Source organism: Magnolia sinica, chromosome 2 (assembly GCF_029962835.1).
Source record: "Magnolia sinica isolate HGM2019 chromosome 2, MsV1, whole genome shotgun sequence".
NCBI lineage: Eukaryota > Viridiplantae > Streptophyta > Magnoliopsida > Magnoliales > Magnoliaceae > Magnolia > Magnolia sinica.
In genome coordinates, this window is record NC_080574.1 from 123,837,411 (window position 1) to 123,863,992 (window position 26,582).

The 26,582-nt window shown below is 40.6% G+C and overlaps 1 protein-coding gene and 1 long non-coding RNA gene across 4 annotated transcripts; both read left to right on the plus strand.

The window, feature by feature from the left end:
• Positions 1-1,817: 1,817 nt before the first annotated feature.
• Positions 1,818-8,718, plus strand: LOC131237542 (uncharacterized). 3 transcript variants are annotated; one of them, XR_009167305.1, is made up of 5 exons: positions 1,818-2,134; positions 3,399-3,524; positions 4,159-4,445; positions 4,581-5,389; positions 8,555-8,718. It is a non-coding gene; the product is annotated as an uncharacterized LOC131237542 (long non-coding RNA). The 3 variants fall into 3 exon arrangements; XR_009167306.1 differs by having other exon boundaries at positions 5,338-5,389; XR_009167307.1 differs by having other exon boundaries at positions 3,417-3,524.
• A 5,305-nt stretch (positions 8,719-14,023) lies between these two features.
• LOC131230392 (subtilisin-like protease SBT3) lies at positions 14,024-16,812 on the plus strand. Its single transcript, XM_058226299.1, has one exon. The coding sequence runs from the start codon at positions 14,414-14,416 to the stop codon at positions 16,733-16,735; it is 2,322 nt and encodes a 773-aa protein (XP_058082282.1). The 5' UTR covers positions 14,024-14,413; the 3' UTR covers positions 16,736-16,812.
• The last annotated feature ends 9,770 nt before the right edge of the window (positions 16,813-26,582 follow it).

Here is a 26,582-nt window from a genome sequence, read left to right on the forward strand (position 1 = left end):
TGCGAATCAGCTGAGAGGCCAACGCAATGGCTGATGACTTGGCCTGTAGGGGCAACAACAGTCAACCCCACTTGCTGTTTAGATCGGCGTCGTCCCTCCCCTAACTGACCATAGGCATGCTCTTTCTTGATAAGGTGGGGCTGGGAAACCTAAGGGCTATTTGACTTTTTGTTCTGGTCTGTGTATGCCTCATGATAGGCGGGCCTTCCCCCCTTTTTTTTGTGGGGCCTGCCCGAATTCTCCCCTTCCTCTTGTAAGGCTTTTCAGCTGATCAATGAAATCAGAGTTTAAAAAAAAATAATAAAGAAAAAAAAAAGAAAAAAAAATACAGATGGAAAATGTGGATACACAGAAAATACATCAAATATGTTTGGAACTTGGACAATGTGGATACACAGGTTGACTTATAAAGAAAATGATGGCCCAGGTATAATGAAGTGTAATTGCAACCATAACTTATAATTTAGATCCGTCAAAAACACTCTTTAAATGGGCACGATCAATTTATCCATAACTAGATAGATTTTGAAAAATCCGATCAGTCCATATTGAAGAGTAAATGATTTCAGACTGTAGATTAAATTTCACTCAAATATGACCGTTGGATCGCAAGATATGGCCCACCATACTATTGATCATTCTTGTCCGCCAAATAACTTTCTCATTTGAAACCCAATCAAGGTGAGTGACCTGTCAAATTGAAGCTCTTGATGAGTAAAATAGAGTGACTGGATCATATTCCAAATTGGGTCAAATTTTTTAGGTTAAAATTGCACCACAACTTACTAACCTCATGAATACCCATGAGTGCATTCATTGGACCCCAAACTCTAATCTAGCCGTTAAGATCTGGATCTTATCATGGTTTAGAATTGCATTCCAAAATAATATCAAGGAATAGATGGATATGATAGATATACATAAAATAACTTGGGCCCAAACGGTTGGGATAATGGATGAGGATTGGCCAGTGACCCTGCCACTAGCCAATGACTCGGGTCAATGCTATGTGGGCCCATCTTGATGCATGTGTTTCATCCACACCATCCGTATATTTTTCCAGATCATTTTATACCTAAAGCAAAAAATGAGGTAGATCCAAATCTCAGGTAGACCACATCATAGGAAAAAATGTTAATTGAACCCCCACAATTGAAAACTTATTAGAGCCGTGAAAGTTTTGGATATAAGATGATATTTGTTTTTCCCTGCATTCAGGTCTGTATGACCTAATCAAGAGCTTGGATTTCAAATAATCATTACAGTGGGCCTAGGATGTTTTTAATGGTGGAAATTCAATTACCACTGTTTTTCTGTGGTGTGGCCCATCAGTGATTTAAATCTGTCGCCCCTTTTTTACATAAAGCTCTAAAATGATCTGGAAAAATGGATGGATGGTGTGGATAAAACACATACATCATGATAAGGGCCATAGAGCATCAACTACTAAGCTACCTGGCTATTGGCCGCGTCACTAGCCATATCTTTCTAGTTGGCATTCTAAACGTGATAGTTTTGGGTCCAATGTAAAATGGTAGTGGTGACTCATTCATATCACTAATGGCAAAGACGAAAGGTTATCCAAACCAGCCAATAGTGGGTCCTCTTGTAGATGGTTAGTATTTGTCTTGGGCCCATATAAGACAATCTTAACTATCTACTAAATGGGCCCTTAAATGTATGGCTGAAAGAGAAATTCATTATATAATTTGATTGTAAACTCACATTATTCGGATGCGAATAAAAAAAAATAATTTATTTTGAAAGAGGGATTTAATCTTTCCATGTCTCTCTCGCTCTCGCTCCGGCTCTCTCTCCCCTCGTCTCTCCCCCTAGGAAGGTATTAAGGTTGTCTCTCATAAACCTATTCTTCCATTTTCCCCCTTCTTCAGTGACCCACTTTCACATTCAAATCTCGGCCATTTGGGGAAGAAAATGATTAGGGCATTTCGGATGGCCGATCTCGCCACAAAAACCATCGATGTTCCTTCTCTCATTTTCTATAGCGACAATCTTGTTTCGGTCCTTAAGAACAAGAAGGACATCAACGGCTTGATTTCCTCACTAGATGGAGCAAAGAAACTACAATCTTCTTGCGAGGCCAATCGATCCGATCTTCATATCCAAATACAAGGTTGGTTTCTCTTCCCTCATCTCGCTCTCATTACCTTTGGAATCATGCTTTTTGAATTTAAATACAGATAATCTTATAAATTTCGTTCCTTCTAGATGTCAAATGTTGGAATTAGAGTTTCCTAATCTTTTGTATGTCATTAGCTAATGGTGAGATTTTTCATTTTTTAGTTTTATTTTAAGGGTTCCGACTTCTGTACACGATAGAGATTGAGATTAGGTGCGCATCAATGCCATGCCTTCTGCATCCCAAAACATTTGATTTTGGGATTTTCATGACGAGCAGGAAAATTCATGTTGCGAATTCCCCCACCTGTCCGTGGATGTTCAGAGATACGCATTGACTGTCCCTGCGCATTCATATAATCTCCTCTCTATAAATTCATATATTTCTTGATGTTGTTTCACTATTTGGAGTTTTGGGTAGGAAGGATGATGTTCAATCTGACTCTTCTTTGATTGAAAGTAGATGGATTGTGGCTACCTTTGAAATGGAAGAGATGTTTGTTTGTTGCTTGAAGAGGAGGTATAAATGCTATTATTTGTACCTGAATTAGTCTTTGAACATGCTGCATGATCAAGACAGTTCATCTAACGGCCCAACCATGGATGAGTTGCACTCCAAAAGCTACAATATTTTACTGAGCCTAGCCACCCAGGGGAGGACTTTTCAATGGAGGTGTTATGCAATACTCAAATAGTGAATACCTACACTGCATCTGCATATTGGTTTGCATAGGTGGAATCCGTGCTTCCGGACAAATTGTTGATATAATGAGCCCCACCTTGGATGGCACATACACATGAATCTGTGTTTTTCTTTTTTTCTTTTTCTTTTTCTTTTTTCTTTCTTCTTTTTTTGGAGTTCTTTGAATCATGTATAATTCATGAATTATTCAGTAACTAATCAGCAACCAATTACACTACTCTGCAATGCTGGATTTTGACAAATGATATTGGTAAGGAACCAAAGATTTTAGCAGGTATGTCATCTGCTTCTAACTGTAGTTTCAAATAATTTTCTTCTAGTAGCAGTAATTAATCTACAATTAAGGCATGCATTTTCTGGTACTCAGGGAACAAGTATGTCATGAACCAAAATTTATGCTTATGGGGTTTATGAACATTTTTGGACAGTTAAAAATGAAAAATATCCTATGGGCCTTTTTCAACAAATAGTTAGCCTTTTGTTTAATGCAAATTTAATGTTTTGGTCCATTTTCTCTATCTTTAAATAAGACATTATTATTGGTTGATTGAGGCAGTGAAGTTGGTGTTTGAAGGAATATTTGTCAAAAGAAAAGCAACTAATGCACTTGCGCTGAGGATATTCGGAAAGCAAATTGAGGCCGGGGATTCTTCAAGTTAGGTCAGTTGACTTGCTAGTAAAGGTCAGCATCCATTTCCTCATGCATTATAGTTGTAATCTCTCTTTCTATGCTAAGGTTACTTGGTTCTTATTTTCTTTTTCCCTTTTTTTTTTTTTTTTTCTTCTTCAAAGATTTGAAATCTCACCTGCATGCTTTGTACTGAAATCTTAGAATCAATTGGAATTTATGTGAATTAACAACTTGTATTTAGAATGTAATAGTTGAGAGAGAGCCAGAGAGAGAGAGAGAGAGGACTATGACTTACGAATTACTGTGGACTATTAACAACTTGTATGTGAATTAACTTGTTTTTAGAATGTCCAATTTTTTATTTTATTTATTTATTTTTTATTTATTTATTTTTTATTATGGGGCTGGAATACATTCTAGACTATGGACTTGAAGAATATTTCATAAATTTGTAGTTTTGAACCAAACATATCAAAATTTTAATTGTTTTATGTTGTTTTAATATATGATTTGTTTGTATCTTTGAAGATTTCTGTTCTTTTTTCTTTTTCTTTCTTTTTATGTTTTGTTTTTTAAGAATGATTGAATAAATTGTATATTGCATTTTGGCCAAAAAGGACGATGATGGTTTTGTTTCAGTTTAAAATTAGGATGTACATGTTAACAACTAAACAAATGAATGTAGGTGGTGCTGGTGTAAAGAAGGGTGGTGGGCATACAGCAACTTCTTACCCTACAAAGCTCTTAAATTATGGGACCATCATTAACTTTCGACATTTCCTAAATATTCACAACTGAATTTACTTGTGTATCCAAACGCAGCCTATTAGGTTTATATTGGTGCTTAAAACTTGCTTTTGTTGTACGTATTCCTTATAAACATAAAGGGAATCGTCAGAAGCTTGGTGACTATGGTCAGCTGGTGGCCAGTTTCATACACTTTCAACTTTTTCACAAGTTAGGTATCAACAAGTGAGAGAGGTCATGTGATCCTAATATAGTTGTTTAGTTATTGGGTGATTTTATACACTTTCAACTCTAGTACAAGATTTTGTTAGTATTTACTGCTGGTTGTTTATTCTATTTTTGTTGGAATGGATAATTTAGATTGTTCCAACGGACTATCCAAATGAACAGCTCTATGTGATTCAGATATGCTTTCTTGCCTTTATGTGTGTAGAATTCGCTTCCTTCATTTTAATGTTTTATTAAACTTGATGTAATGGTGGGTAGATTTTCATTGACTATTTAAATTATGAAGTTTTCATTTAGTTCAGCTGGCCTCCAAAACACAAAATCATGCGAAGTATGACATATGGACTAACATTCCTCCTAAAACATCTCAAAACAATTACTGGTTATCCAAAGATACGGTACCTAATTAATCTCTTAAAGAAAGGAAAAAGTCGACTATCTTAATGTTGTTTACTTGAGTTAGAAGTATTCAGTTTTATCTTTGAGGATTTATTTCCTTTCAGGTACATGCAGTCTGGCTTTATAAATGTCTTAGCTGAATGGATAGACAGTAAAATCTTGTTGATGTGTGTATTTGATTGAGTGATTTATTTGCCTCTTCTGCCTATCATTTTAAGTAAAAGTCCATTTGAATGCGGATATGATTCTTATCCTCAGATGTAGATCCACTTATTGTTGTACTTTTCTCTGAAAGTGATTTATTTTCCAGCCCACTTGGCATAGGGAGTGGCTGCTTGATCTGTTGGCCTCATGGGTCTTAGTGACTAGTAAGGAAACATCTAAAGTAGAGGATTTACCGAAGGACATGAAGTCAAGGTGAATGCCAAAATCTGTTATCTTTATTTGTGTTGTTTATCACTATTTTGAATGGTATTGAATTTTGTTTCAGGATTTATTCGATGAGTAAGAAGAAGCAACAATTGGTGTAAAGAGGAATTCTGGTATGCCTCTTCTAATTTTCTACCTTGTTAGCAGTGTTTTAAATAGCGGTAGCGTGATGCATAGTGCTCAGCCCTCTATAGCGTGTAGCGTAAATACGTAGTGTGTCGCGTAAGCTACACGATACTTCTATTTTTTAATTTAAAAATAGGACAAATATAATAAATAGTGAAAAAAATATAAAAATATATAAAAATGCCTAAAAGATGATTCATTTTGTAAATTATAAGCATGTTCAAAAAACTTATTAGTAATCATTTATCAAAAGCCAATCCACATATATAAGCCAAATTAAATAATTATCACATCAACAACTTTCTAAGCAAACCACTTTAATTAATAATGTCTAATTGAAACCACAAGTCACAATTATGAAAAGAAATAAAAATCCCATAGGTTAAAAGTATCAAGTACAATGCAAGTGTTACATTCCTCAACATTAGCAACAAAGAAAACGTGAAAAAAAGAATAAAAAAAATAAAACAGTAAAAAAATACATTGTAGCTTACGCTACGGACGCTACGCGCTACATATCTGTAGCGTATGCTACGGCCCCCGCAGCGTACGCTACGGGGGATTTACGCTATTTGGGACACTACGTAGCGCTACGGCCACACTACGCTTCGTAGCGTATGCTACGGGCGCTATTTGAAACACTGCTTGTTAGTGAACTAATCCTACAGGATTGTTCTGTTTGGACAATGAGCATGGAGTTATGATTAAGTGGATCTAATTTTATTATATACTTTACTATTTTAATCATTTTTTGTTAAAAAAAATATCTATTTTTATTTTGGAGCTTAATTTATATTGATTAATTATCAATTTTTTTTTTTTTTCAATATCACTGTTTCTATATAATGACACTCACAATTTCTTGTCTTTGCCCAAAAAAAAAACAACAGGAGTTGCCTGTGGTGCAGGAAAATGTATTGTTGAAATTGTTATAAACCGTTCCTGGTATTGCTAATACTTTTTTATTGTTCCTAATTTTGGTGTAGTGCATGAATGACTTCATAAAATAGGTGAAGGGAACTTGTGCAATCTACTTGGAGGCTCACAAACTTTTGGGGCATGTTGTGGATGGTGTTGGATCAAAATCATCTTTCATTAGATAATCCCAACCATCCATTGGTAGACCTTTGCATGCACATATGGCTTGTTAGCTATATTATCCTTTTAACCATCATTTTTTAGCTTTTTTTTTTTTTTTTTTTTTTGAGACGTTACCATTCCCTTTCATATAATATTTTGAAATGTCTGAAAAGCTTACCATGTACGAGTCCAGCTTACTCTCCCAACAGTACCATTCACAGCTTTTCATCTCACAACCTTACGCTACACACTCTTGCAGATGATAGACTTCCTCTCTAGCCAATATTCTCTGAGAACATCTCAAGTGGATAACAGTCGTCTATTTCAATCTTGGCAGCTGCCACAATGGGCTGTGCGTGCCTCCAAAACCAAATGATTTCATTTCATGGGCCGTGGATATTGTGAAGAAAACATCGATGGACCTTGAAGATTATGAAGAGAATGTTGGATCAATGGTTTTGACGAATTCCAAGAACATTGAACGGTTGACAGCAAGTTTTTTTTCAGCATCTGCATACTCACGCTTTGAAGCACTCGGATGTTATTATCTCTCACTAACGAGTTCTACGCTTGCCTGTTCAGAACTCGCATTGGTTTCCACCAGCTTTCCATCTTGATTCCGTGGCCTTCTCATTTGGAACAGCATCGATCCCAGTAGCTGGATCGATATTTTTGCATTTCGTGTCTCCACCCACATCTGATGTAGAATGAGTGGCCATTTGAATTTGATCAACCTCATCTGTCATCACCTTTTCTATGTTCCCTGCAGCTGTTTGAGTCTGATCAACCTCATCCGTCGCTTTCTCTTCTATGTCCACTGCAGCCAAGCTACCACCGTCTCCTACAGCAGCTGTCGGGGGATGACCAACGTGCTTGATAGGAAGAGCATTTGGGTTTTAGCCTTCTGAAACAGAGGAATGATCCTCAACCAATAACTTGGATTCGACGTATCTATTACTATTTGCTGCAGTATGCTCTTCACTTGTAGCTTCAACATGGTTTCCTGAATCACAAGCTTTATCTTCCTCTACAACTTGAACATCATTTCTAGAATCACCTGCTGGATGATCAACTGGCATCTTCTCTTCCCTAGTCATTGAATTCAGAATGGCAGTCCCATCAAGACCCATGTCAGCTTGAAAAGGAATAGAGGGATTTTCAACCAAAGTGCCTATCAGGTTGTCGCCACTCCCAACAGTGAACTATCTCCACTAGCATTAAAATCTTTTTGATTCTCACCATCTAACAGAGTTGCCTTTTCCTCATTCACAGTGCCAGAACCATTATCAGACAGGCTCATATTCATGCTAGTAACTGACTGAGGCTCTGGATCAACATCGATATCCATTCGACCCACATTCACATTTTCAACAGTGGGATCTAGACTGACATCCACTTGCTTGGTTGATGTTTCATCATGCGGTGATTCCCCAATCGATCAACATCGATAACCATCATTTTTTAGCTTAACATCAATAACCGGAATGTTCCGATAGCTGAGTTACATGTAGCATCCCCAATCCATTGGGGGGATTGGGTATTTTCCTTGGAGTATGAGTTCAATTGGGCATACTACATTTGACTGAAAGGAAGAATCTAGGAATTGAGATTCCATCCCTTTTCTTCTTCTTCTTCTTCTTCTTCTTTTTTCTTTTTTTCTTTTCTTCTTTTTGAGTTTGAGATCTTGGTGTGTTGGTTTGGTTTTGAAGTTAGTACTGAGATTCGCTGACATTAGAAAACGAAGCTTAGCTAGTTTGCACGACTTATATTTAAATAACAGTAATATATCTATATGTTGGAGTTTCATGATTCACATGAAAATTCCTGTAAATTGGATTGAATGTTGTCAGGCATCTTCATTTTCAAAGACTAGTGCTTAAAAGGGTTAAAGGGTATATTGTAAAATAATACAATTTTGATTTCTCGATAAGTGGCAGTTTTCATTTGGTTGTGAATATAAACAGTTTGCTTCATTCTGATAGATTGATATAGAATAGAGTTCTTGTATTTCGGTCTGCGGGTTCCTTTTTCTGAATTCAGGATTATATATCTTGGTTTTGATGGATTTTCAGGAACTGAACTCTTCAATCTTGAGTTAAAGATGAGAGATTCTTCTGCGCAGTATGAGAATGTCTGTATCATACCTTGAGAAATGAACTTAAACATCAATGCAAAATACAACGTAGATTTTGGAAAACAATTGCATTTTACTAATGAGAATGTGTGCTTCTTTGAGCAGGATGTTGTAAAACAATTGCATGGAGATGGGCTGGAGGAAACGAGGAATTTTTTGTGGAGGTTCTCATTGGAAGACCATCCCCATGGTAAGATGGCAATGCTGCCACACTTCAATTTTGGTTATTTACTATATATTTAGTTCAGTTTCCTATTCAGGCCAAATGTGCATCCAAACACACCCAAAATGATATCTAGTTCAATTTCTTATTCAAGCCAATCTTTTGAATTTTGTGAATGGGGTCTTTATTAAAGAATCTTCGGAGTTTTTTTTGGACGACTATCAAGTACAACAGATTCAAAAAGCAAACACAATGATGATATTTATATTTTTGAAAATTTTAGCGACGGACCAAATCCATTGCTAATTTCTGAACAAGTTGAAAATCAACGATGGATTTGAGGTCCGTTACTTCTCCTAAGATCAGCGATGGACCGTATCCATCGCCAAATTTTATACTATCGACATATGTACAATAGTTGGCCTGCAACACAACCCAATAATGTTATGATATGCATGATTAATTAGGTATTTAGTAATTTCATGTCAAACAGTCGGTTGTTGAAGCTAAGATTTTGTCATCGTATTTGAGAAGGGGGAATGTAGGAGGATGCAACACCCTTCATATCCACCACCTTCACTCTCACTCTCTTCTTCTCTCCTCTCCTCCCAAGGCATAAAATTCGTATGGGATCAAATGTTTGCCCTTAAGGCTCCTTTTATAGCACTAGAAATGGTGCAAATGGCCCTAATGGCCCAGGGTTAGGGATACTAGCCCTAAGGGAGATTTAAGTTCCACCATTGGGGCTCATCGAAGGGTGTTACGTGTTGATCTATACCATGGAGTAAGTGACTTTAGTAAGGATCTAGGCAAGGATGTGATCGCCCCGACATTCGATTGCGTCAATCAATAGATAAGGTCCTAATTTAGTTCAACAATCATCGATGGTCGATCGGGGCCATAGCTATACGGATACGTTCATGGTAATATCCTAATTTGTCTTAAGTTTGATCGTGATCTAACGATCCAAAATCCATAAATTGGGCCGAGAGTGAAAAAGGGTTTTTAACTTAAGTTCATGTAAATACTTACAGGCACTCGTGCGCTCCAAGCAATCAGCTTTGTGGGTTCAAGTTGAGCAATCCTACTGGAAATCCCTGCTCAATGTTCTTGATGGATATCAAGTCTGGCGAGACGAACATCTTTTTATAGTTTTGAGTTCAATGGACCATGAATGAGCGGTATAGAGCTAACTCAGGTACGAGTGGCATTTCTGGAATGAGCCAAACCACAAAACTACTTGTGAACGATGATCAATGTTCGTATTAGTTAGGTTCACGATGACACCCATTCGCAATTAACGTAAAAAGGTATTTAGGTCTTAATCTCCATAATTCCACTAATCCTAGGGTAATTAGGGCATTTTGTTGGGACTATACGGTCTCCTGACAGTACCCCTCATGGACATACTCGGCTTTATTATGGAATTTTACAAGATGTTACAATCTAACCCTCTTAAAAGAAAAATTCATCTTCAAAATTATAACTATTCGTATTCCTCGAGGATTTGTGAGTAGTTCTTGGATACTTTGACTTTTGTCTCCCACGTTGCCTCTTCCTTTGTATGATGAGTCAACAACACCTTTACCAATGAGATAACCTTGTTGCGTAAGACTTGCTCTTTCTTATCAAGGATGCGAGTAAGACAAAATTCATAAGTGACATCCTCACATAACTTCACTTGTTCTCATTTAATCACATGCAATGGATCCGGCGCATACTTCTTTATTATAGACACATGGAACACTTTGTGTACACCTGAAAGAGATGTCAGTAGTGTGAGGCAGTACGCAACGACGCCGAGACAATCCATAATTTGAAACAAGCCTATAAAGCGCGGAGTCAATTTCCTTTTCTTGCCGAACCGAAGCAACCCTTTCATTGGGGAGACCTTCGGGATCACATGGCCTCCCCACACGAAATCCAAGTGTCTTCTTCATTTATCCACGTAGCTCTTCTGTCGACTCTGAGTTGTCAAGAGGTGTCGTCTAACGAAATCAATCTTGTCCGATGTTAGCTATACTAACTCCGGTCTAATCATGTTCCATTCCTCAACTTCAGTCTAGCAATGCGGAGCGCGACACAGACGCCCATATAAAGCTTCACAGGGTGTCATGCCGATATTGACCTAAAAGTTGTTGTTATACAAGAACTCAGCATATGGAAGACAATCATCCCAACAATCTTTAAATTCTGAGGCATAAGTTTGTAACATATCTTCTAAAACTTAGTTCACCCGCTCAGTTTGACCATCGATCTGAGGGTGAAATGTTGTGCTATATTTTAGAGTCACACCAATCACTTGTTAGATTCGTGACTAGAAGATAAACGTGAATATCGTATCTTGGTTTGACATGATCTCTAGTGGAATGCCATGTAGTCGAACAATCTCCTTGATGTACATCTTGGCTAGGTCTTCCGTGGAGGTCGTCACAAGAATAGGTAGAAAGTGGTCCATTTTGGTCACAAGATGCACGATCACCCAAATGAAATCGTGTCCCTTTCTTGTTTTCGGCAACTCGGAAATGAAATCCATGGAGATATAATCTCATTTCCACTAGACAATTAGCATTGGTTGTAGTAGTCTTGGCGTTCTGCGATGCTCAGCTTTTTTACTTACTGGCACGTGAGACATCTTGACACATAATCTGAGATCTTGTTCTTCATGTTGTCCCTCCAATACGTGTGCTTGACGTTTTGATACATTTTGGTACTACCAGGGCGGAGTGCTAGCTTTGGGTGATGTGCCTCATTTAGGACTTTCATTTTAACCTTGTGGATGCTCAGAATGCACAAGCGCCTACGGAAACACAACCCTCCATCGACACCAATTCGCCATTCAGAGTCTTCTCCTTGGGTCTCCCTCTCCTCCATCTTTACTAGTAACTCGTCTTGGTTTTGGGCCGCAATGATTCGACTGTCGATAGCCGACTCAAGACAGAGATGGGCTATCTTCTCATAGGGTTCATCCACATTGAGTTTCAACTCGAAGTCTTGAACGAACTCCAACATGTCTTGCTCCTTTAGCATTAGCAGCATAGTGAACTCATGGGCTTTCTTGTGGGTCAAAACATTACCTACCAGATTTGCTTTGCCTGGGTGGTAGGACACATTGAATTTGAAGTCCTTAAGTATTTTCATCCAATGTCGTTGTCGTATATTTAAATCTCACTAAGTGAAGATGTATTTGAGGCTCTTGTCGTTGTAGAATAGCTCGAACTTTTCACCGTAGAGATAATGACTCCAAAGCTTCAGTGCGAAGATAATTGTTGCCAACTTGAGATTATGAGTGGGGTAGTTCTCATCGTGCTTCCTCAGCTATCGAGAGGCATACACAATCACTCTATCTTCTTTCATGAGGACGCATCCCAAATCAACACTGGATGCATCCGTGTATTTTGTGTACTTAACCACCTGCTCTAGTAGTACTAGCATGGGATCGGACGTTGGCTTGTCTTTCAACTCTTGGAATGTTGCATCCGCTTTCTAGTTCCAAGCAAATTTAATATCCTTGCAGGTTAGTTGAGAAAGTGGCCATGCTATTTTCGAGAAATCTTCGATAAATTAGCAGCAGTGTGGAGAAGGCACGCCACCCAAACCATTGACAACATAATAGGGTCACGGCATTCATTGGTGCTCGATGGTCATTATGGGAGGTTTGTCACCCAATATTTTATCAACATGGTGGGCTCGTCGTCCAATGTTTTGTCGATGTGGCAAGCATGTCACCCCAACAAAGGTTGACAGTTTGGACGTGGTGTCCCATTCCACTATGCCCGTCCCTCGAGTCATGTCAAATCGTATCATGCTAACGGTTATGCATGAACCTCATTCACCCATAACAGGTTATCCCGAGTTCCGTATTATGTCATATAATCACTAAACATAAAGGCAATCGAGCAATGCATTAGATTGATCTGATTGACCAAGGGAAACCCGGGATAAACCAGCATTGGGTGCAAGCATCCCATGTAGTTCCGATATTGTTGATCGCGTAAGTTCCACCTCGGTCAACCACACAAGTCAAGGATGGCTACTTTCAGCGACCATCCCTTCAATGGTTTCGCAAGGCTCGATCTTTCTCCACAATAGTTTAATTTATAAAGTATACTAAGTAATATAGCAACATACTGACGTTAACAAGTACATCAAGCTTAGATCAATACAAAGCAATGCATGCCTATGAAACCGCAAGTGACCATAGTCATGCCGCAACACAAATGCACGCATCATGCCCAAGGCTATAAACACACCAAGCACCATTTGATGTCAGCGATTATCATCTTAAACCAAAATCAAACACCAATAAGATGAACATTATAATAATCAAGCATTTCATCATACACATTAACTACCCATACTATTAATATCAGAGATTTCTAAGGTAAAGCACTTGAGGAATTATTAACTTAGGGGTTTCCATTAAAGCAAAGAGGAATCATAATTTATCACCCTTGAGGGTTGATAAAAAGTAAACTTAAGGAAATAGTCTGTACCTTGCAATGACTTCCCCCAATTTACTGTTCTTTTAATGTTAGGGCTTACGGACAACCACCGGGTAAGTAATCAAATGTCAAGGATATCATGAGAGTCATATAATTTAACCTGAGAAGACCTTGATCAGGAAGAATGGCTCAATTCTTACCTCCTATCGTTGGCGGAAAGAATTCGACGGGATATTTGAAAGTTCGCTAGGGCCACGATTGAACGGGAGAAGATAAGAGGATGCAACACCCTCTCAATCCATCACCTTCACTCTCTCCTCCTCCCGGGGATCAAAGGTCTACTCTTTAGGCTTCTTTTATTTTTCGTTTGATTTCGACTTATTACATTGAATTTATATTTACTTTTGGGTTAGGGAGCATCGGGACAATCAGATCTTGATCTTAGCCTTTTCGCTCCATTCATTGTCTGTGGCAGATGGGATGAGTCCTTTGCCACTGGCCTGATTTCAGTGGATAGTCTTTTTAGTCAATTTTGAACAGGGCCTAGTGCGAGATTTTTGGTACATGATAAGCAAGGTCCGGAATCTTTTTGTTGGGACCCGCCTGAATGGCTGTACAATCTATGCAATTTGTAAAATTCAGGTGGAATGAATCGACCTTTCTTTTTAAATTTAAAAAAATAAAAAAATAAAAAAAATTGCATCCGGGATCCCAACAAATCATGCGTCACACTTATGTGCGAGCGTTTCGCGTGTACACAGCTTTATTGCATGGCAGCGAGATTCAGCCTGTGAATCCACTCATTAGGTGGGCCTACCGTGGGAATGCTCGGCCCCGAAGTGAGGTTGACCCACTGATCAGGTGGGCCAGCCATATTGCTCACTCTTTTTCCAACCATCCATTTTCTTCTTGCACAAGTGGCCCGCCTGACGATCCGAGTGATCATATTTCAAGACAATTGAATGTTGAATATTGGCCCCACCTGATGATCACATTGGCAAAGAATCGCATCTCCAGAGCCATCCTCGTCCAACAATCATCCTCCAACAATATAAGACGTACATTTCACAAGATAATAAGATCCAAACAGAATACATATATAGGATAAATCGCCCTCAACGGTTGTAGTTAACGACCAGCTAAGGTGTGATTTCTATTTATACGACACTTTTCTCAGTTCCTCAAAACCATGAAAGCTTTAATGGAAGGCTCCCCACATACCATCTTACACCACCTATTGGTGTGGTCACTACTGCTACTAGGGCCCATTTCTGATGTGTGGGCCACGGATGAACGTCAAACGTACATCATCCACCTGGACCACTCGCATAAACCCGACATGTTCGCCAGCCATGAGTCCTGGCACCAGTCCATGCTGGAATCCTTGACATCAGCTGAAGGGACGTCGAGTGAAGAGATGTTGCTCTACTCCTACACCCATGTCATGCATGGCTTCAGCGCTAGGCTGTCACCTTCTCAGTTATCCGAGCTGGAGAAATTGCCAGCTCACCGGGCTACATACCGCGAATCATACGGCAAGCTATTCACCACCCATACCCCTACCTACCTGGGCCTTAGGCATTGGTCTGGCATATGGCCTGCATCATCCTACGGCCAAGATGTGATCATTGGAATAATGGATACTGGGGTTTGGCCAGAGAGCGGGAGTTTTAATGACCGTGGGATGCCGCCGGTGCCAGGTAGATGGAAGGGTGAATGCGAGAACGGGACGGCATTTAGCCCTTCGCTCTGCAATCGAAAGCTAATTGGAGCTCGATCCTTCAGCAAAGGGCTAAAAGCCAGCGGAATTGAAATCAGTGATGGCGACTATGACTCCACCAGAGACTGGCTTGGACATGGGACCCACACGTCATCGACAGCAGGCGGAGCCTATGTGTCTGGTGCCAGTTACTTTGGGTACGCTGAGGGTAGAGCCAGAGGCATAGCCCCGGCTGCCCGGGTTGCAATGTATAAGGTGCTCTGGGCTTCGGACAGCTACCAAAGTGCAGCCACTGACGTGCTCGCAGGCATGGACCAGGCGATCGCCGATGGTGTTGATATCATGTCCTTATCTCTCGGTTTCGAGCAAACACCATACTACAAGGACGTCATCGCCATGGGCGCACTTTCAGCCATTGAGAAAGGGATCTTTGTTGCATGTGCGGCTGGCAATGATGGGCCAGAGAGGAATTCGACATACAATGGTGCACCATGGATCATGACCATTGGTGCGGGCACCATCGACCGGAGTTTCCAGGGAAAGCTGACACTGGGCAATGATCTAACGCTAGAAGGGACATCCTACTACCCCGAGAGCATATACATTGCCAATTTGCCTTTGTACTATGGCAAAGGCAACATAGACAAAGCTACATGTCTGATGTCTTCTTTGGCTCCGATCGATGTTGCCGGGAAGGTCGTTCTCTGTGATGGAGACAACAACACTGACCTTTACATGCAAATATTAGAGGTCAATAGGAGTGGTGCTGCCGCGGGTATCTTCATGATGGATGGCTCATTTCATTTTCCCAACGACTACTACATTCCTAGCCTTGTTCTAAACGGTGGGCCTGCAGCTACTTCAATCAGGAAATATGCCATGGAAGTGGTTAATGCGACGGTAAGAGAGCTGAGGTTCAAGATAACAAAGCTGGGGGTGAAGCCAGCACCTCAAGTGGCCTTCTTCTCATCGAGAGGCCCAGACCCGGTAAGCCCAAGTGTGCTAAAACCGGACATACTCGCACCAGGAGCAGATGTGCTTGCAGCATGGGTTCCGAACAAGCCATTTGCAAAGATGAAATCAGATTATTTGGTTACAGATTACGCATTGGTTTCAGGTACATCGATGGCATCGCCCCATGTAGCTGGTGTAGCCGCACTAATGAGGGCCATCTACAAAGACTGGAGCCCAGCAGCCGTCCGTTCGGCGATCATGACCACCGCAACAGCCACGGACAACACTCACTCCACTATTGGAGATCAGTGGCCAGGGCTGCACGATACACCTTTGGACTTTGGCGCAGGCCATGTCAACCCAAACAGAGCGATGGACCCCGGGCTCATCTACGACATGAACTTCCAAGACTACATCAATTTCCTCTGCAGTCTCGGATACAACAAGACCCAGATGGCCGCCATCATCAGACGGGCCGAATGGAGCTGTCCTAACACCCCTACCAATCTCAACTACCCATCCTTCATCGCAGTCTTCTCAAATGAAACTACCTACCCAACAGTTCAGAATTTCAGCAGAATCGTGACCAATGTGGGAGGCGATACTGCCTCTTACAAGGCGATAATAGATTTCCCCTATGGAATGAGAATCCAAACAGATCCGGAAACACTCACATTCAACAGTAAGAATCAGAAGCAAGGGTTTGTAGTGAGTATAGAGGTTGACAAAGAAGCATGGAGTAATGGTCCTGTGGTGTATGGTTATCTCAAATGGGTTGATGAACAAAACCATGTTGTGTCCAGCCCAGTAGTAGCTATTTCTGATTCACAGTATTAAAGAGTAATAGCTAATCTAGTATAAATACTGAAACAAACGTATTGTATTTCTTTTTGAAGAAGTTCAAAGGATAATAATGCCATGTTGGTAATCAAGACCATTGGTGATGTAGAGCGGGTCCTAGACACTTTCTTGGTGATGATGGACCAGAGAAGGCCCGATCTGATGCGGAAATGATCCAGACCGTCTGAACCATAAATTAGTCATCTCGCAAACTGGAATGAGTTTTTCGACAGCAGTACAATGAGAAGTACGACGCTAATGTGTATACTGATCACACATCTAATTCACTGCAAATGCCCCATCGAGCCATGCTAAAGTAAGATACTGGAGTGCCTCTACAATGCAGAAATGAGTGGTTGGATCTGCGAAAGGATCTCCAACAAATGGGCCTAACTTTTTACCACTAACTAGTGGGGATGCACATGACTTGGCAGACTCCATGTTCAGCACATTTCGTCTGAGTTAAATATCAAGCATTACGAAAAAAATAAAAAGTGACCTCAGGACTAATAAAAATAATGAAGATGGCATAAATCTTTCATGGCAAACAAAATCCCATGGTAGTGATGAGGCCAAAAAGATGAGGCTCACTATTACCGGTAATAAGAATACTGTCCACCTATAATAAAAGCAGTATTGAAATCCCATGGTGTTGATACGTGAACAATGAATAATTGACTTTAGATCGTAAACCTAAGGTTTTCGAGATAATCTGAAAATATTTGGTACCAAGTACGTGGTGCTTGTTTCAAAACAGAGAGAAATTTACGTAACCGGCATGCACGATGAGGAAAATTTGGATCCTCAAATCCCTTCGGCTGACACATGTATACTTCTTCGGGCCTTTTCTTTTTTTTTTTTTTTTCTTTTTTTTTTTTTTCTTTTTTTTTGTTTTTTTTAATAACCCAATGGCTATTTGTATTGCTTCTAAGAACACAACTGAAAGATAATCACCCTTACATAACAGTAAATAATTCCTACAGTAGTTGAATAATTCAGATTCACCTACCCAACTGATAAAAAGGGAGTAAATAATTCCTACAGTAGTTGAATAATTCAGGCTCGCCTACCCAATTGACAAAAAGGGTGAAAGCACAGACAAAAATCTCTCATCTCTGGAGTTACTTCCTGAGAAAAAGCTGTTAAGTATGAACTCTCAACGGTTCGCCTTGGCAACCCGCTCGATCTTTCTTCTTAATCGCATAGCTGTTCGAGGACCCTTTTGCCGCATTGATGAGCTCGTCCCCCAAGCACTCAGCCATGGTCTTGATATTCCTAAAAGCACTCTCGCGAGCACCCGTTGTGAGTGTTGGGTTTTTTTTTTTTTTTTAAAAAAAAACCAACTCTTCTAACGTATGGCTGCAGCCACCATGAAAAAACGAGAAAATGAAAGAGAAAGAAAACTTCTTTTATTACTGTACTGGGAATGAATAAAAACATTTTACACTGCTGCCTTTTATAGGCTTTCTCCTCACGTGAAATGAATGAAAATGCCCCTATCTAGATGGTTCCTAAGGGCAGTTAAAAACAGAAAAAAATCCTAATGAAATCTTAACACAGCTATTGTAATCTAAACTTAGAAAAAATTAACGCACAACTAGCTCACACGGATCTTACACGTTATGCACAGCTAGCACGGTTTTGGATTTGCACAAATCCACTACCGTGTCCAACACTCCCCTTCAAACCAAAACCGGCTTCATTCCAAGCACTGACCTAAGTCTCCTGAATGTGTCAGTTGGCAGTACTTTGGTGAAAATGTCTGCCACTTGTTCAGTGGTGTGACAGTATTCCAGCTTAATCACTTTCTGCTTTACTTGATCTCTAAGAAAATGATATCTTGTGTCGATGTACTTGCTCCTTCCATGTTGAACTGGATGTTTGGCAAGTTTGATTGTCGACTTATTGTCCACGTATATAACAGTATATTCCTCCTGTGGATGCTTCAGCTCTTTTAGCAGATTCCTTAGCCAAATCGCCTCACATACAGTGTATGAAGCTGCTACGTACTCAACTTCATATGAGGATAGGGTGACCATATTCTGCTTCTTTGAATTTCATGTGAATGTTGTCGACCCAAGATAGAAAGCATAGCCTGTGGTACTTTTTCTTTCATCTTGGTCCCCACCCCAGTCACTATCAGGGTATTCATAATACATTGCATCATCATATGGATAAAAGAGACCGAATTCAATAGTCCCTTTGATATACCTCAGTATTCATTTTGCAGCTAGCCAGTATGACTCTTTTAGCGCTTCCATATATCGGCTTAAAAGCCCAACACTGTAGACTATATCTGGCATAGTGATTGTGAGATACCTTAAGCTTCCAATTAGGCTCTTGAATAAGGTTGAGTCGACGTTTCTTCCTTTTCCATCTTTTGTGAGCTTCAGGCCTGTTGTAACAGGTGTATTTACAGCTTTACAGTCGACCATCTGAAACTTCTCAAGAAGTTCCTTTATGTATTTCTTATGAGGTATGTAAATGCCGCCCACGTGTTGCTTCACTTCAATGCCCAAGAAGAAGGACATCAATCCACCATCAGTCATCTCGAATTCTTTAAACATAGCCTGCTTGAATTCTTCAAACATCGCCTGGCTGTTCCCAGTGAACAACAGATCATCAACATATAAACAAGCTATAAGCATATCATCAAGGGTATTCTTCTTTATGTAGACGGCATACTTATACAGACATTTGACGAAACCATTCTCTTGAAGATAACCGTCGATCCATGCATTCCAAGCACGAGGAGCTTGCTTCAACCCATACAGGGCTTTCTTCAGCCGATACACCTTGTGTTCCTCCACTTACATGACAAATCCTTTAGGCTGGTCAACATAGACTTCTTCTTCGAGCACTCCATTTAGGAATGCAGATTTCACATCCAGTTGGTAAATCATCCAACTGTGATGAGCTGTAAGGGAGATAATCATTCTTACAATGTCAAGGCGAGCAATTGGGGCGAAAACTTCTTCATAGTCTACCCCATATTTTTGTTTGTAACCTTTTGCTACGAGCCTTGCTTTATATTGTTATATCTTACCATCGACATTCCGCTTGATTTTGTACACCCATTTGATACCAATGATCTTCTGGTTTTTGGAGAGTGAGGACAGCTCCCATGTTCAATTCTTCTCGATGGCATGAATCTCTTCTTCAATACTCTTTCTCCAACATTCTTCATTCACAGCCTCCTCGAATGTGAGAGGCTTGTGGTCCGCATATAGGCAGAGTAAATTTACTTCCTTAGTTTCTGCATAGATGTCATTGAGGCTTCTCATTTTTATAGGAGCAAAAGGTGAAGGAGAATTGGATGAAGATGTGCTAGCTAAATTCTGATTTGATGAAGTGCTTCCAGGGAGATGGAACGTACTTCTGGACTTCTTCGATCTAAAGGGGTTGATGTGGGTGTTTGCTCCTGATTCACATGCCTCACTTCTTCATATTCTTCAGCCTCAACCTGTCCTTCTTTGGCTGAATCTTCCTGGTTTCACTTTCAAGATTCTTCCTTGCAGAACACTACATCTCTACTTACTACCACCTTATTGGTTAGTGGGTTATAAAGTTTGTACGCTTTCGATTCTTCATTGTAGCCGATGAAGATGCACTTCTCGCCACGATCATCAAGCTTTTTTCTTCTCGCTTCTAGAACTTGAGCATAGGCGACACACCCAAAGATCTTAAGGTGTGCCACTCTCGGCTTGTATCCACTTCATGCTTCCTGCGGTGTTTGGAATCTGACACTCTTAGTCGGACACTTATTGAGCAGATAGGCAGTACATGCAACTGCCTCTGCCCAAAAATTCTTTGGCAGACTTTTCTTCTTCAGCATGATCCTCGTCATATCGAGAATGGTGCGGTTCTTCCGTTCCATAATTCCATTTTGTTGTGGCGTGTACGCTGCAGTATGTTGTTGCTTAATGCCATATTCCCTGTAATATTCTCAAAAAACATTTGAGGTGTACTCCCCACCTCTATCAGATCGGAGTGTTTTATTTTAAGACCACTTTCTTTTTCAACAAGGGCCTTAAAATTTTTAAAAATAGTAAAAGCAGCAGACTTCTCTTTAATTATATACACCCCACAATTTTCTACTAAAATAGTCAATGAAGGTAATAAAGTATTTATTACCTCCAAGAGAGATTGGCTCCAATGGTCCACAGATGTCAGTGTGAACCAACTGCAACGGTTCTCTTGCTCTTTGGGAAAATCCACTCAGAAAGGAGTTCCTTTATTGTTTCCCAAGTGTGCACGCCTCACACACATATTCTGGAGCTTCAATAGCAAGCAAGCCATGCACTATGCTTGATGAGGACAGAAGTTTCAGGCCAGTGAAATTTAGATGGCCAAAGCGAAGATGCCACATCCAGGAATCATTCTTTGCTTTCCCATAAAAACACTTCTTAAGCATTGTGTTTATATGGAGAGGAAACATACGATTCTTCGTCATCTGGACTTTCACAATTAAACATCCATGCATATCTCTTGTGAAAAAAGAAGAGTTCTCCATGTGTATGACATACCCTTTTTCGAGGAGTTGTCCGAGACTCAGTATATTACTTTTCATGTTGGGCACGTAGTACACATTGGAGATATAGTTTGAAACACCATTCTTCTGAAAGATTTTAGTTTTGCCTTTACCTTTCACCGGCGTTTTTTATGAGTTTCCAAACACCATCTCTTGTGAAAAAAGAAGAGTTCTCCATGTGTATGACATACCCTTTTTCGAGGAGTTGTCCGAGACTCAGTATATTACTTTTTATGTTGGGCACGTAGTACACATTGGAGATATAGTTTGAAACACCATTCTTCTGAAAGATTTTAGTTTTGCCTTTACCTTTCACCAGCGTTTTTTATGAGTTTCCAAACGTTACATCGCCATGAACTCCTTCTGTGAGTTCAACAAAGAGTTTCTTGTCGCCGCACATGTGATTGCTTGCACCCGTGTTGAGATACCATATATCCTGTTGATCACTGCCTTTCTCTTGTGTAAGGAGAAGTGTGGGGCTTTCTTGTTCATGTCCTGATGCTTCGGCATAGTTGGATCGCTCGTCTTGATTCACCGGCTTCCTCTAACAATCAGATGCATAGTGGCCAAACTTGTTGCAATTATAGCACTAGATGTTCTTTGTACTTTCTCATCTACGCATCGATCTACCTCTACCATTTCCTCTTCCAAGGAAATTGGTATTTTTCTGTTGGTTTTGGCCATGACTTTGTTGGTATTTGCGCCCTCTACCTCTTGCACGATTGTTAGCAAAACTTTACCACGTTGTGAACTTCCACGTCCACCATTATTATCATTTAGAGTCAATCTTGACTCCAAAGCTTGTTCCATTGGCATGGAACAAGCATTCTTTTACATTCATTGCTCATGAACTTGCAACGATCTCATCAACTCCTCAATGGCGAGTTTCTTAATATCTTTTGATTCTTTGATCGCCACAACCACATACTCAAACTTGGTTGTGAGGGATCGAAGTATTTTTTTTAATAACTCGGACATCTTCAATCTTCTCACCATTTTTTTAGATTATTGATAGTTACAAGCAATCGCGAAAAATAATCAGCAATATTCTCACCTTCCTTCATGTGAGTCGCTTCGAAATATACTCTAAGGGTTTGGAGCCGAACCCTTTTGACACGATCAACACCCTTAAAGATGGTGCTAAGGGTCTCCCATGCTTGCTTACATGATGTTACTTCAGTGATCCGTTCAAAGGTAGAATCATCCAACCCTTGATAGATGAGGAAAATAGCTTTCTTATCTTTCTTTCTTTGATCCTTGATATTGGCCTTTTGTTCGGCGGTGTAAGCAGCTTCTTGCTCCGTTGTAGGCTCTTCGTACCCATTGATGATGATCTCCCAAAGAGCTTAAGATCCAAAAAAGGCTTTCATTTGTATGCACCACTTTTCGTAGTTATCTTTAGACAACTTGGGTATTTGAGATTGTATTGTGCTTGCCATTAAAATATTTCAATATATATGCAGCTAAAGTTCAAAGACTGTCCACCACTTGAGATGAAAGAGAGAGAGAGAGAGAGAGAGAGAGAGAGAGAGAGAGAGAGAGAGAATAAACTGACAGATTTTACAAATAAAAAAATCTAGACAGTTTGATGGTGGTGATGGACAATATATATGTTGCTAGAACTTACAATAGTTCATAAATCATCCACCACTTGAGATGCTGAAAAGGAAGAAGAAAAATGACAGATGTTTCAAACAAAATTTGGACAGCAGGCTTGACAGATTTTACAAGCAAAAATCTGGACAACAAAAAAAAAAATGATGAAGAAGAAATACAATTCAGCCTCCTTCTCATGGCTGATTTTATTTATTTATTATTATTAGGTATTTCAGACCTAATATAGGTAGTGCAGGACCTGCTTTTTGCTGATGAGGCCCAAGGATCAGTAGCTCTGATACCACTTTGTTGGGTTTAAAAAAAAAAACCAACTCTTCTAACGTATGGTTGCAGCCACCGTGAAAAAGCAAGAAAATAAAAGAGATAAAGAAAACTTCTTTATATTATTGTACTGAGAATGAATAAAAACATTTTACACTGTTGCCTTTTATAGGCTTTCTCCTCATGTGAAATGACCAAAAATGCCCCTATCTAGATGGTTCCTAAGGGCAGTTAAAAATAGAAAAAATCTTAATGAAATCTTAACAAAACTATTGTAATCTAAACTTAGAAAAAATCTAACAGCACAGCTAGCTCACACGGATCTTACACGTTATGCACAGCTACCATGGTTTTGGATTTGCACAAATCCACCACCGTGTCCAACAGTGAGAAGGTATATTGCCTGTTTAACACGTATAAGAGGAGAGATATCGACTGCTTGGCACCTTACAACATCGGCAGAACCGATATGGGTCGCATCTTCTCTTGGCCCACTGTTGATCACCGCATCCACAATAACTTGAATGGGGTTGAGGTCTGTTAGGAGATGGATAATTTCCATCGTACGCTTGATAATTCGAACAGCTATCAACTTCTTTCCATTGTTCTAGCCATGCATCATTAGTGAATTTGTCAACCTCTCCATGATAAGGCATTGGGCCTTGTGGAACCTTTTAACTGAGTACCTTCCAGCAGTATGTGAGACATAGGTGGCATTGGTTAAATAGTCATAAAGAAATGCATTTTGAACATTAAGTTAGGGCACAACCCAATGTTGATGGTCTGAGATTGTGACTAGACGTCGTTACTAGACTGTTGCTCACCTGCATGAACAAAGTATAATGGAGACCATGTCTATTGCAGGGGACCCTCCCATGCTAAAGTTAGATCGAGTAATTTGGGTCTAGTGGAACTTAAGGTCTTTGTATATGTATGTGTGCATACATTTTACTGTAGATAAAGCTCTTATTTGTAATCATTTGGTGTTAGTGACGTATATATGGCAATGCTTCTGTTTAGTAGATACACATTATGGAAGGGATCTTCGCCCGATCGTGTCACAATTATCTCCCTGAGATCATTGGCAAAGATCTCAGAGAGATCCTCTTTTGATCAAGTCTCCAAGTGGTCGACTGCCAAGGAGATCTCGACAGATGGTCGAGGCTGACCTCTAGGTCGGGGGGACGAGGCTGACTTTGAGGTCGGAGGGTCGAGGTCGACTTCCAAGTCAGAGGGTCAAGGTACCACAGACCGAACCGAACTGTCGATTGTGGGAAGGGACTTTCTTTGAGGTAGGTCGGGTCGATATTGATAGTCGTTAGTTGGTCATGATAGTGAGGCTTCGGCTAGAGCCAAGGTCATTGCTTGTGGCAGATGCTCGGGTTGTTCATAGAGGTCGTGCTTAGCATTCAGGGCCGAGCTACTTCCCTTTAAATGCTTTATGTTCTCTCTATTATGGTTGTCTGTTCAGTTCAATTTTACCCAAAACACTAGCCCCCTACTTCTGAGTGTTCTTCGGGAGCTCGGGAAGTAAGTTGGTATGGGCCAACGCTTGAGTGCAGGAGCTCGTGCGTAAGCGGATGATAGATCGGGAACGCTTGTCATTATCACAGGAGGAAAGGCGGCAAGGGTAGGAATCCAGGCGGGTCCTCTAATGATCGTGACGGTTCGTACAAGGAGACATGGGCTGGAGTAGCGCATGTTCAACTTTTGACGTATAAGGTGGAGACACATGGTCCTTCCTTAATAGTCTGGTCTGTTGACAAACAGGCAAACACCACGTGGAGGGAGGCATGAGCTGTAACGCCTCTTCGTGTCGCGACATTGAATGCAAGCAATCAATGCCCAAATCTGAGCAATCTATAAGAAGGGGGAAGGGTAGCTCAAAATCAGTTTCATTTGCTTTCTTTGCTCCTGCCGCTCTTCCAGACCACCGAACTAGGCGATTTCCGGTAAGTCGAAAATCTTTCCTCCGGTACTCTTTTTCTTCTTCTCCCATTCTCTACTTCCATTCCCTTCTCATTTTCATTCTTTTTCTTCTTGTTGGTTGGAATCTTGTCAGACTAGTCCAATAGAGTGTCCTTTTCGAAGGCTTTCCATGGTGAGTACGAACTAGTAAGTGCGGACTCCCGACTAGGCACCCCTTCTGATCCACCATCTCTGATGTTGTTACGTCAGGAGGATGTAGTGGACTCCACCCCAATTGAAAGGATGGGAGCTTAGCCTGCCGTGGAGCGACCCTTGGATTTTGGCCCTTTTGGGTTGCGGTTGGGGAGCGTTGTCCTAACTTGGATTAGGGCAGAGTACCAGATCCCAAAATCGATGGTACTCCGAACTCTCGAGCTTTGGGGAAGTTCCCGGTCACCCTTGAACTGGTGAGGTGGCTACACATCTGGTCACTCTCCAATGTGGTCTTCGACTTCCCGTGTACCCTATTGTACAGGAGGTCGCTCGCCGCTTGAGGTTGTCCCCAGGCCAAATTATTCTAAACGCCTGAAGGGCCCTGTTCGGGACGTATATCTTATGCCACCAACTCAAATATACCGAGTTGTCCACCAACCAATCTATGTATCTGTATAGAGCAAAGGCCACCCCTAGCCACCAAGGTTGGTTCTACTTTAGCACATGGGCAAATAAGGGCTAAGCCCTTATTACTGACAACCCATCTTCCAGCAAGAACTGAAAGGATAAGTGGTTCTGGGCATTTGGAGAATGGGAAGTCCCAGCAGCTGAGGTGGCTAGGCTACGCTCCCGTGTCCCCACTGAATTTTCTCTCCTAAGTTAGAAATAACATTGTAGAATTTCATTTTTCTTTAGTCTTGTAGCTTTGTTTATTGACCAGTCGTGTTCTCTATAGCTCTTCCTCGGAGCCAACCTCAACTTTTCAACCTACAAATTCGTCGGTCAACCGCGCGAAGTTGTAGAATGCCATAGAGAGAAATTGGAAGAAGTTGATCAATACTCAATCTCTCTACCAATCCAGCTTATCTCTAGTCGAGTCACGAGGTAGGTAGTAGATAGCAAAATTTCTTTTTAAGTTTCTTTGCTCGGGTTTTATTCTTTCACGTATAACTGGAGTCTTTTGTTGCACAGAAATGGTTGATCTTCCTCACCCTGCGAAGAGGATCCGACTTCCTTTTGATGCTGAGATAGCTAATCGAAAGAAGACAGTCAAGAAGAGGACCGTTGTACCTCCTTCATCACATCGAGCAAGATCCTCTACCGCCGTGGAGGGTAGACCAAATCCCACCATTAAAGGGCTTATAACTAAGCAGTTGGCTTCGGCCGTTATAGGCGAATGAGTTATGGAAGTCCCTCCTTCTGAAATTCCTATACTCCTCGGCCGACTGCTTTGGAGGTGGTAATCTGGAACCTTCTCCAACTCGGGAGGAGGTTCCCCCTACTAAGGAGACCCGCGCTGCCCAAGTCCAGGTC

Coding starts and splice junctions, on each gene's coding strand:
- LOC131230392 (XM_058226299.1), top strand. CDS start 14,414: ATGAAAGCTTTAATGGAAGGCTCCCCACATACCATCTTACACCACCTA.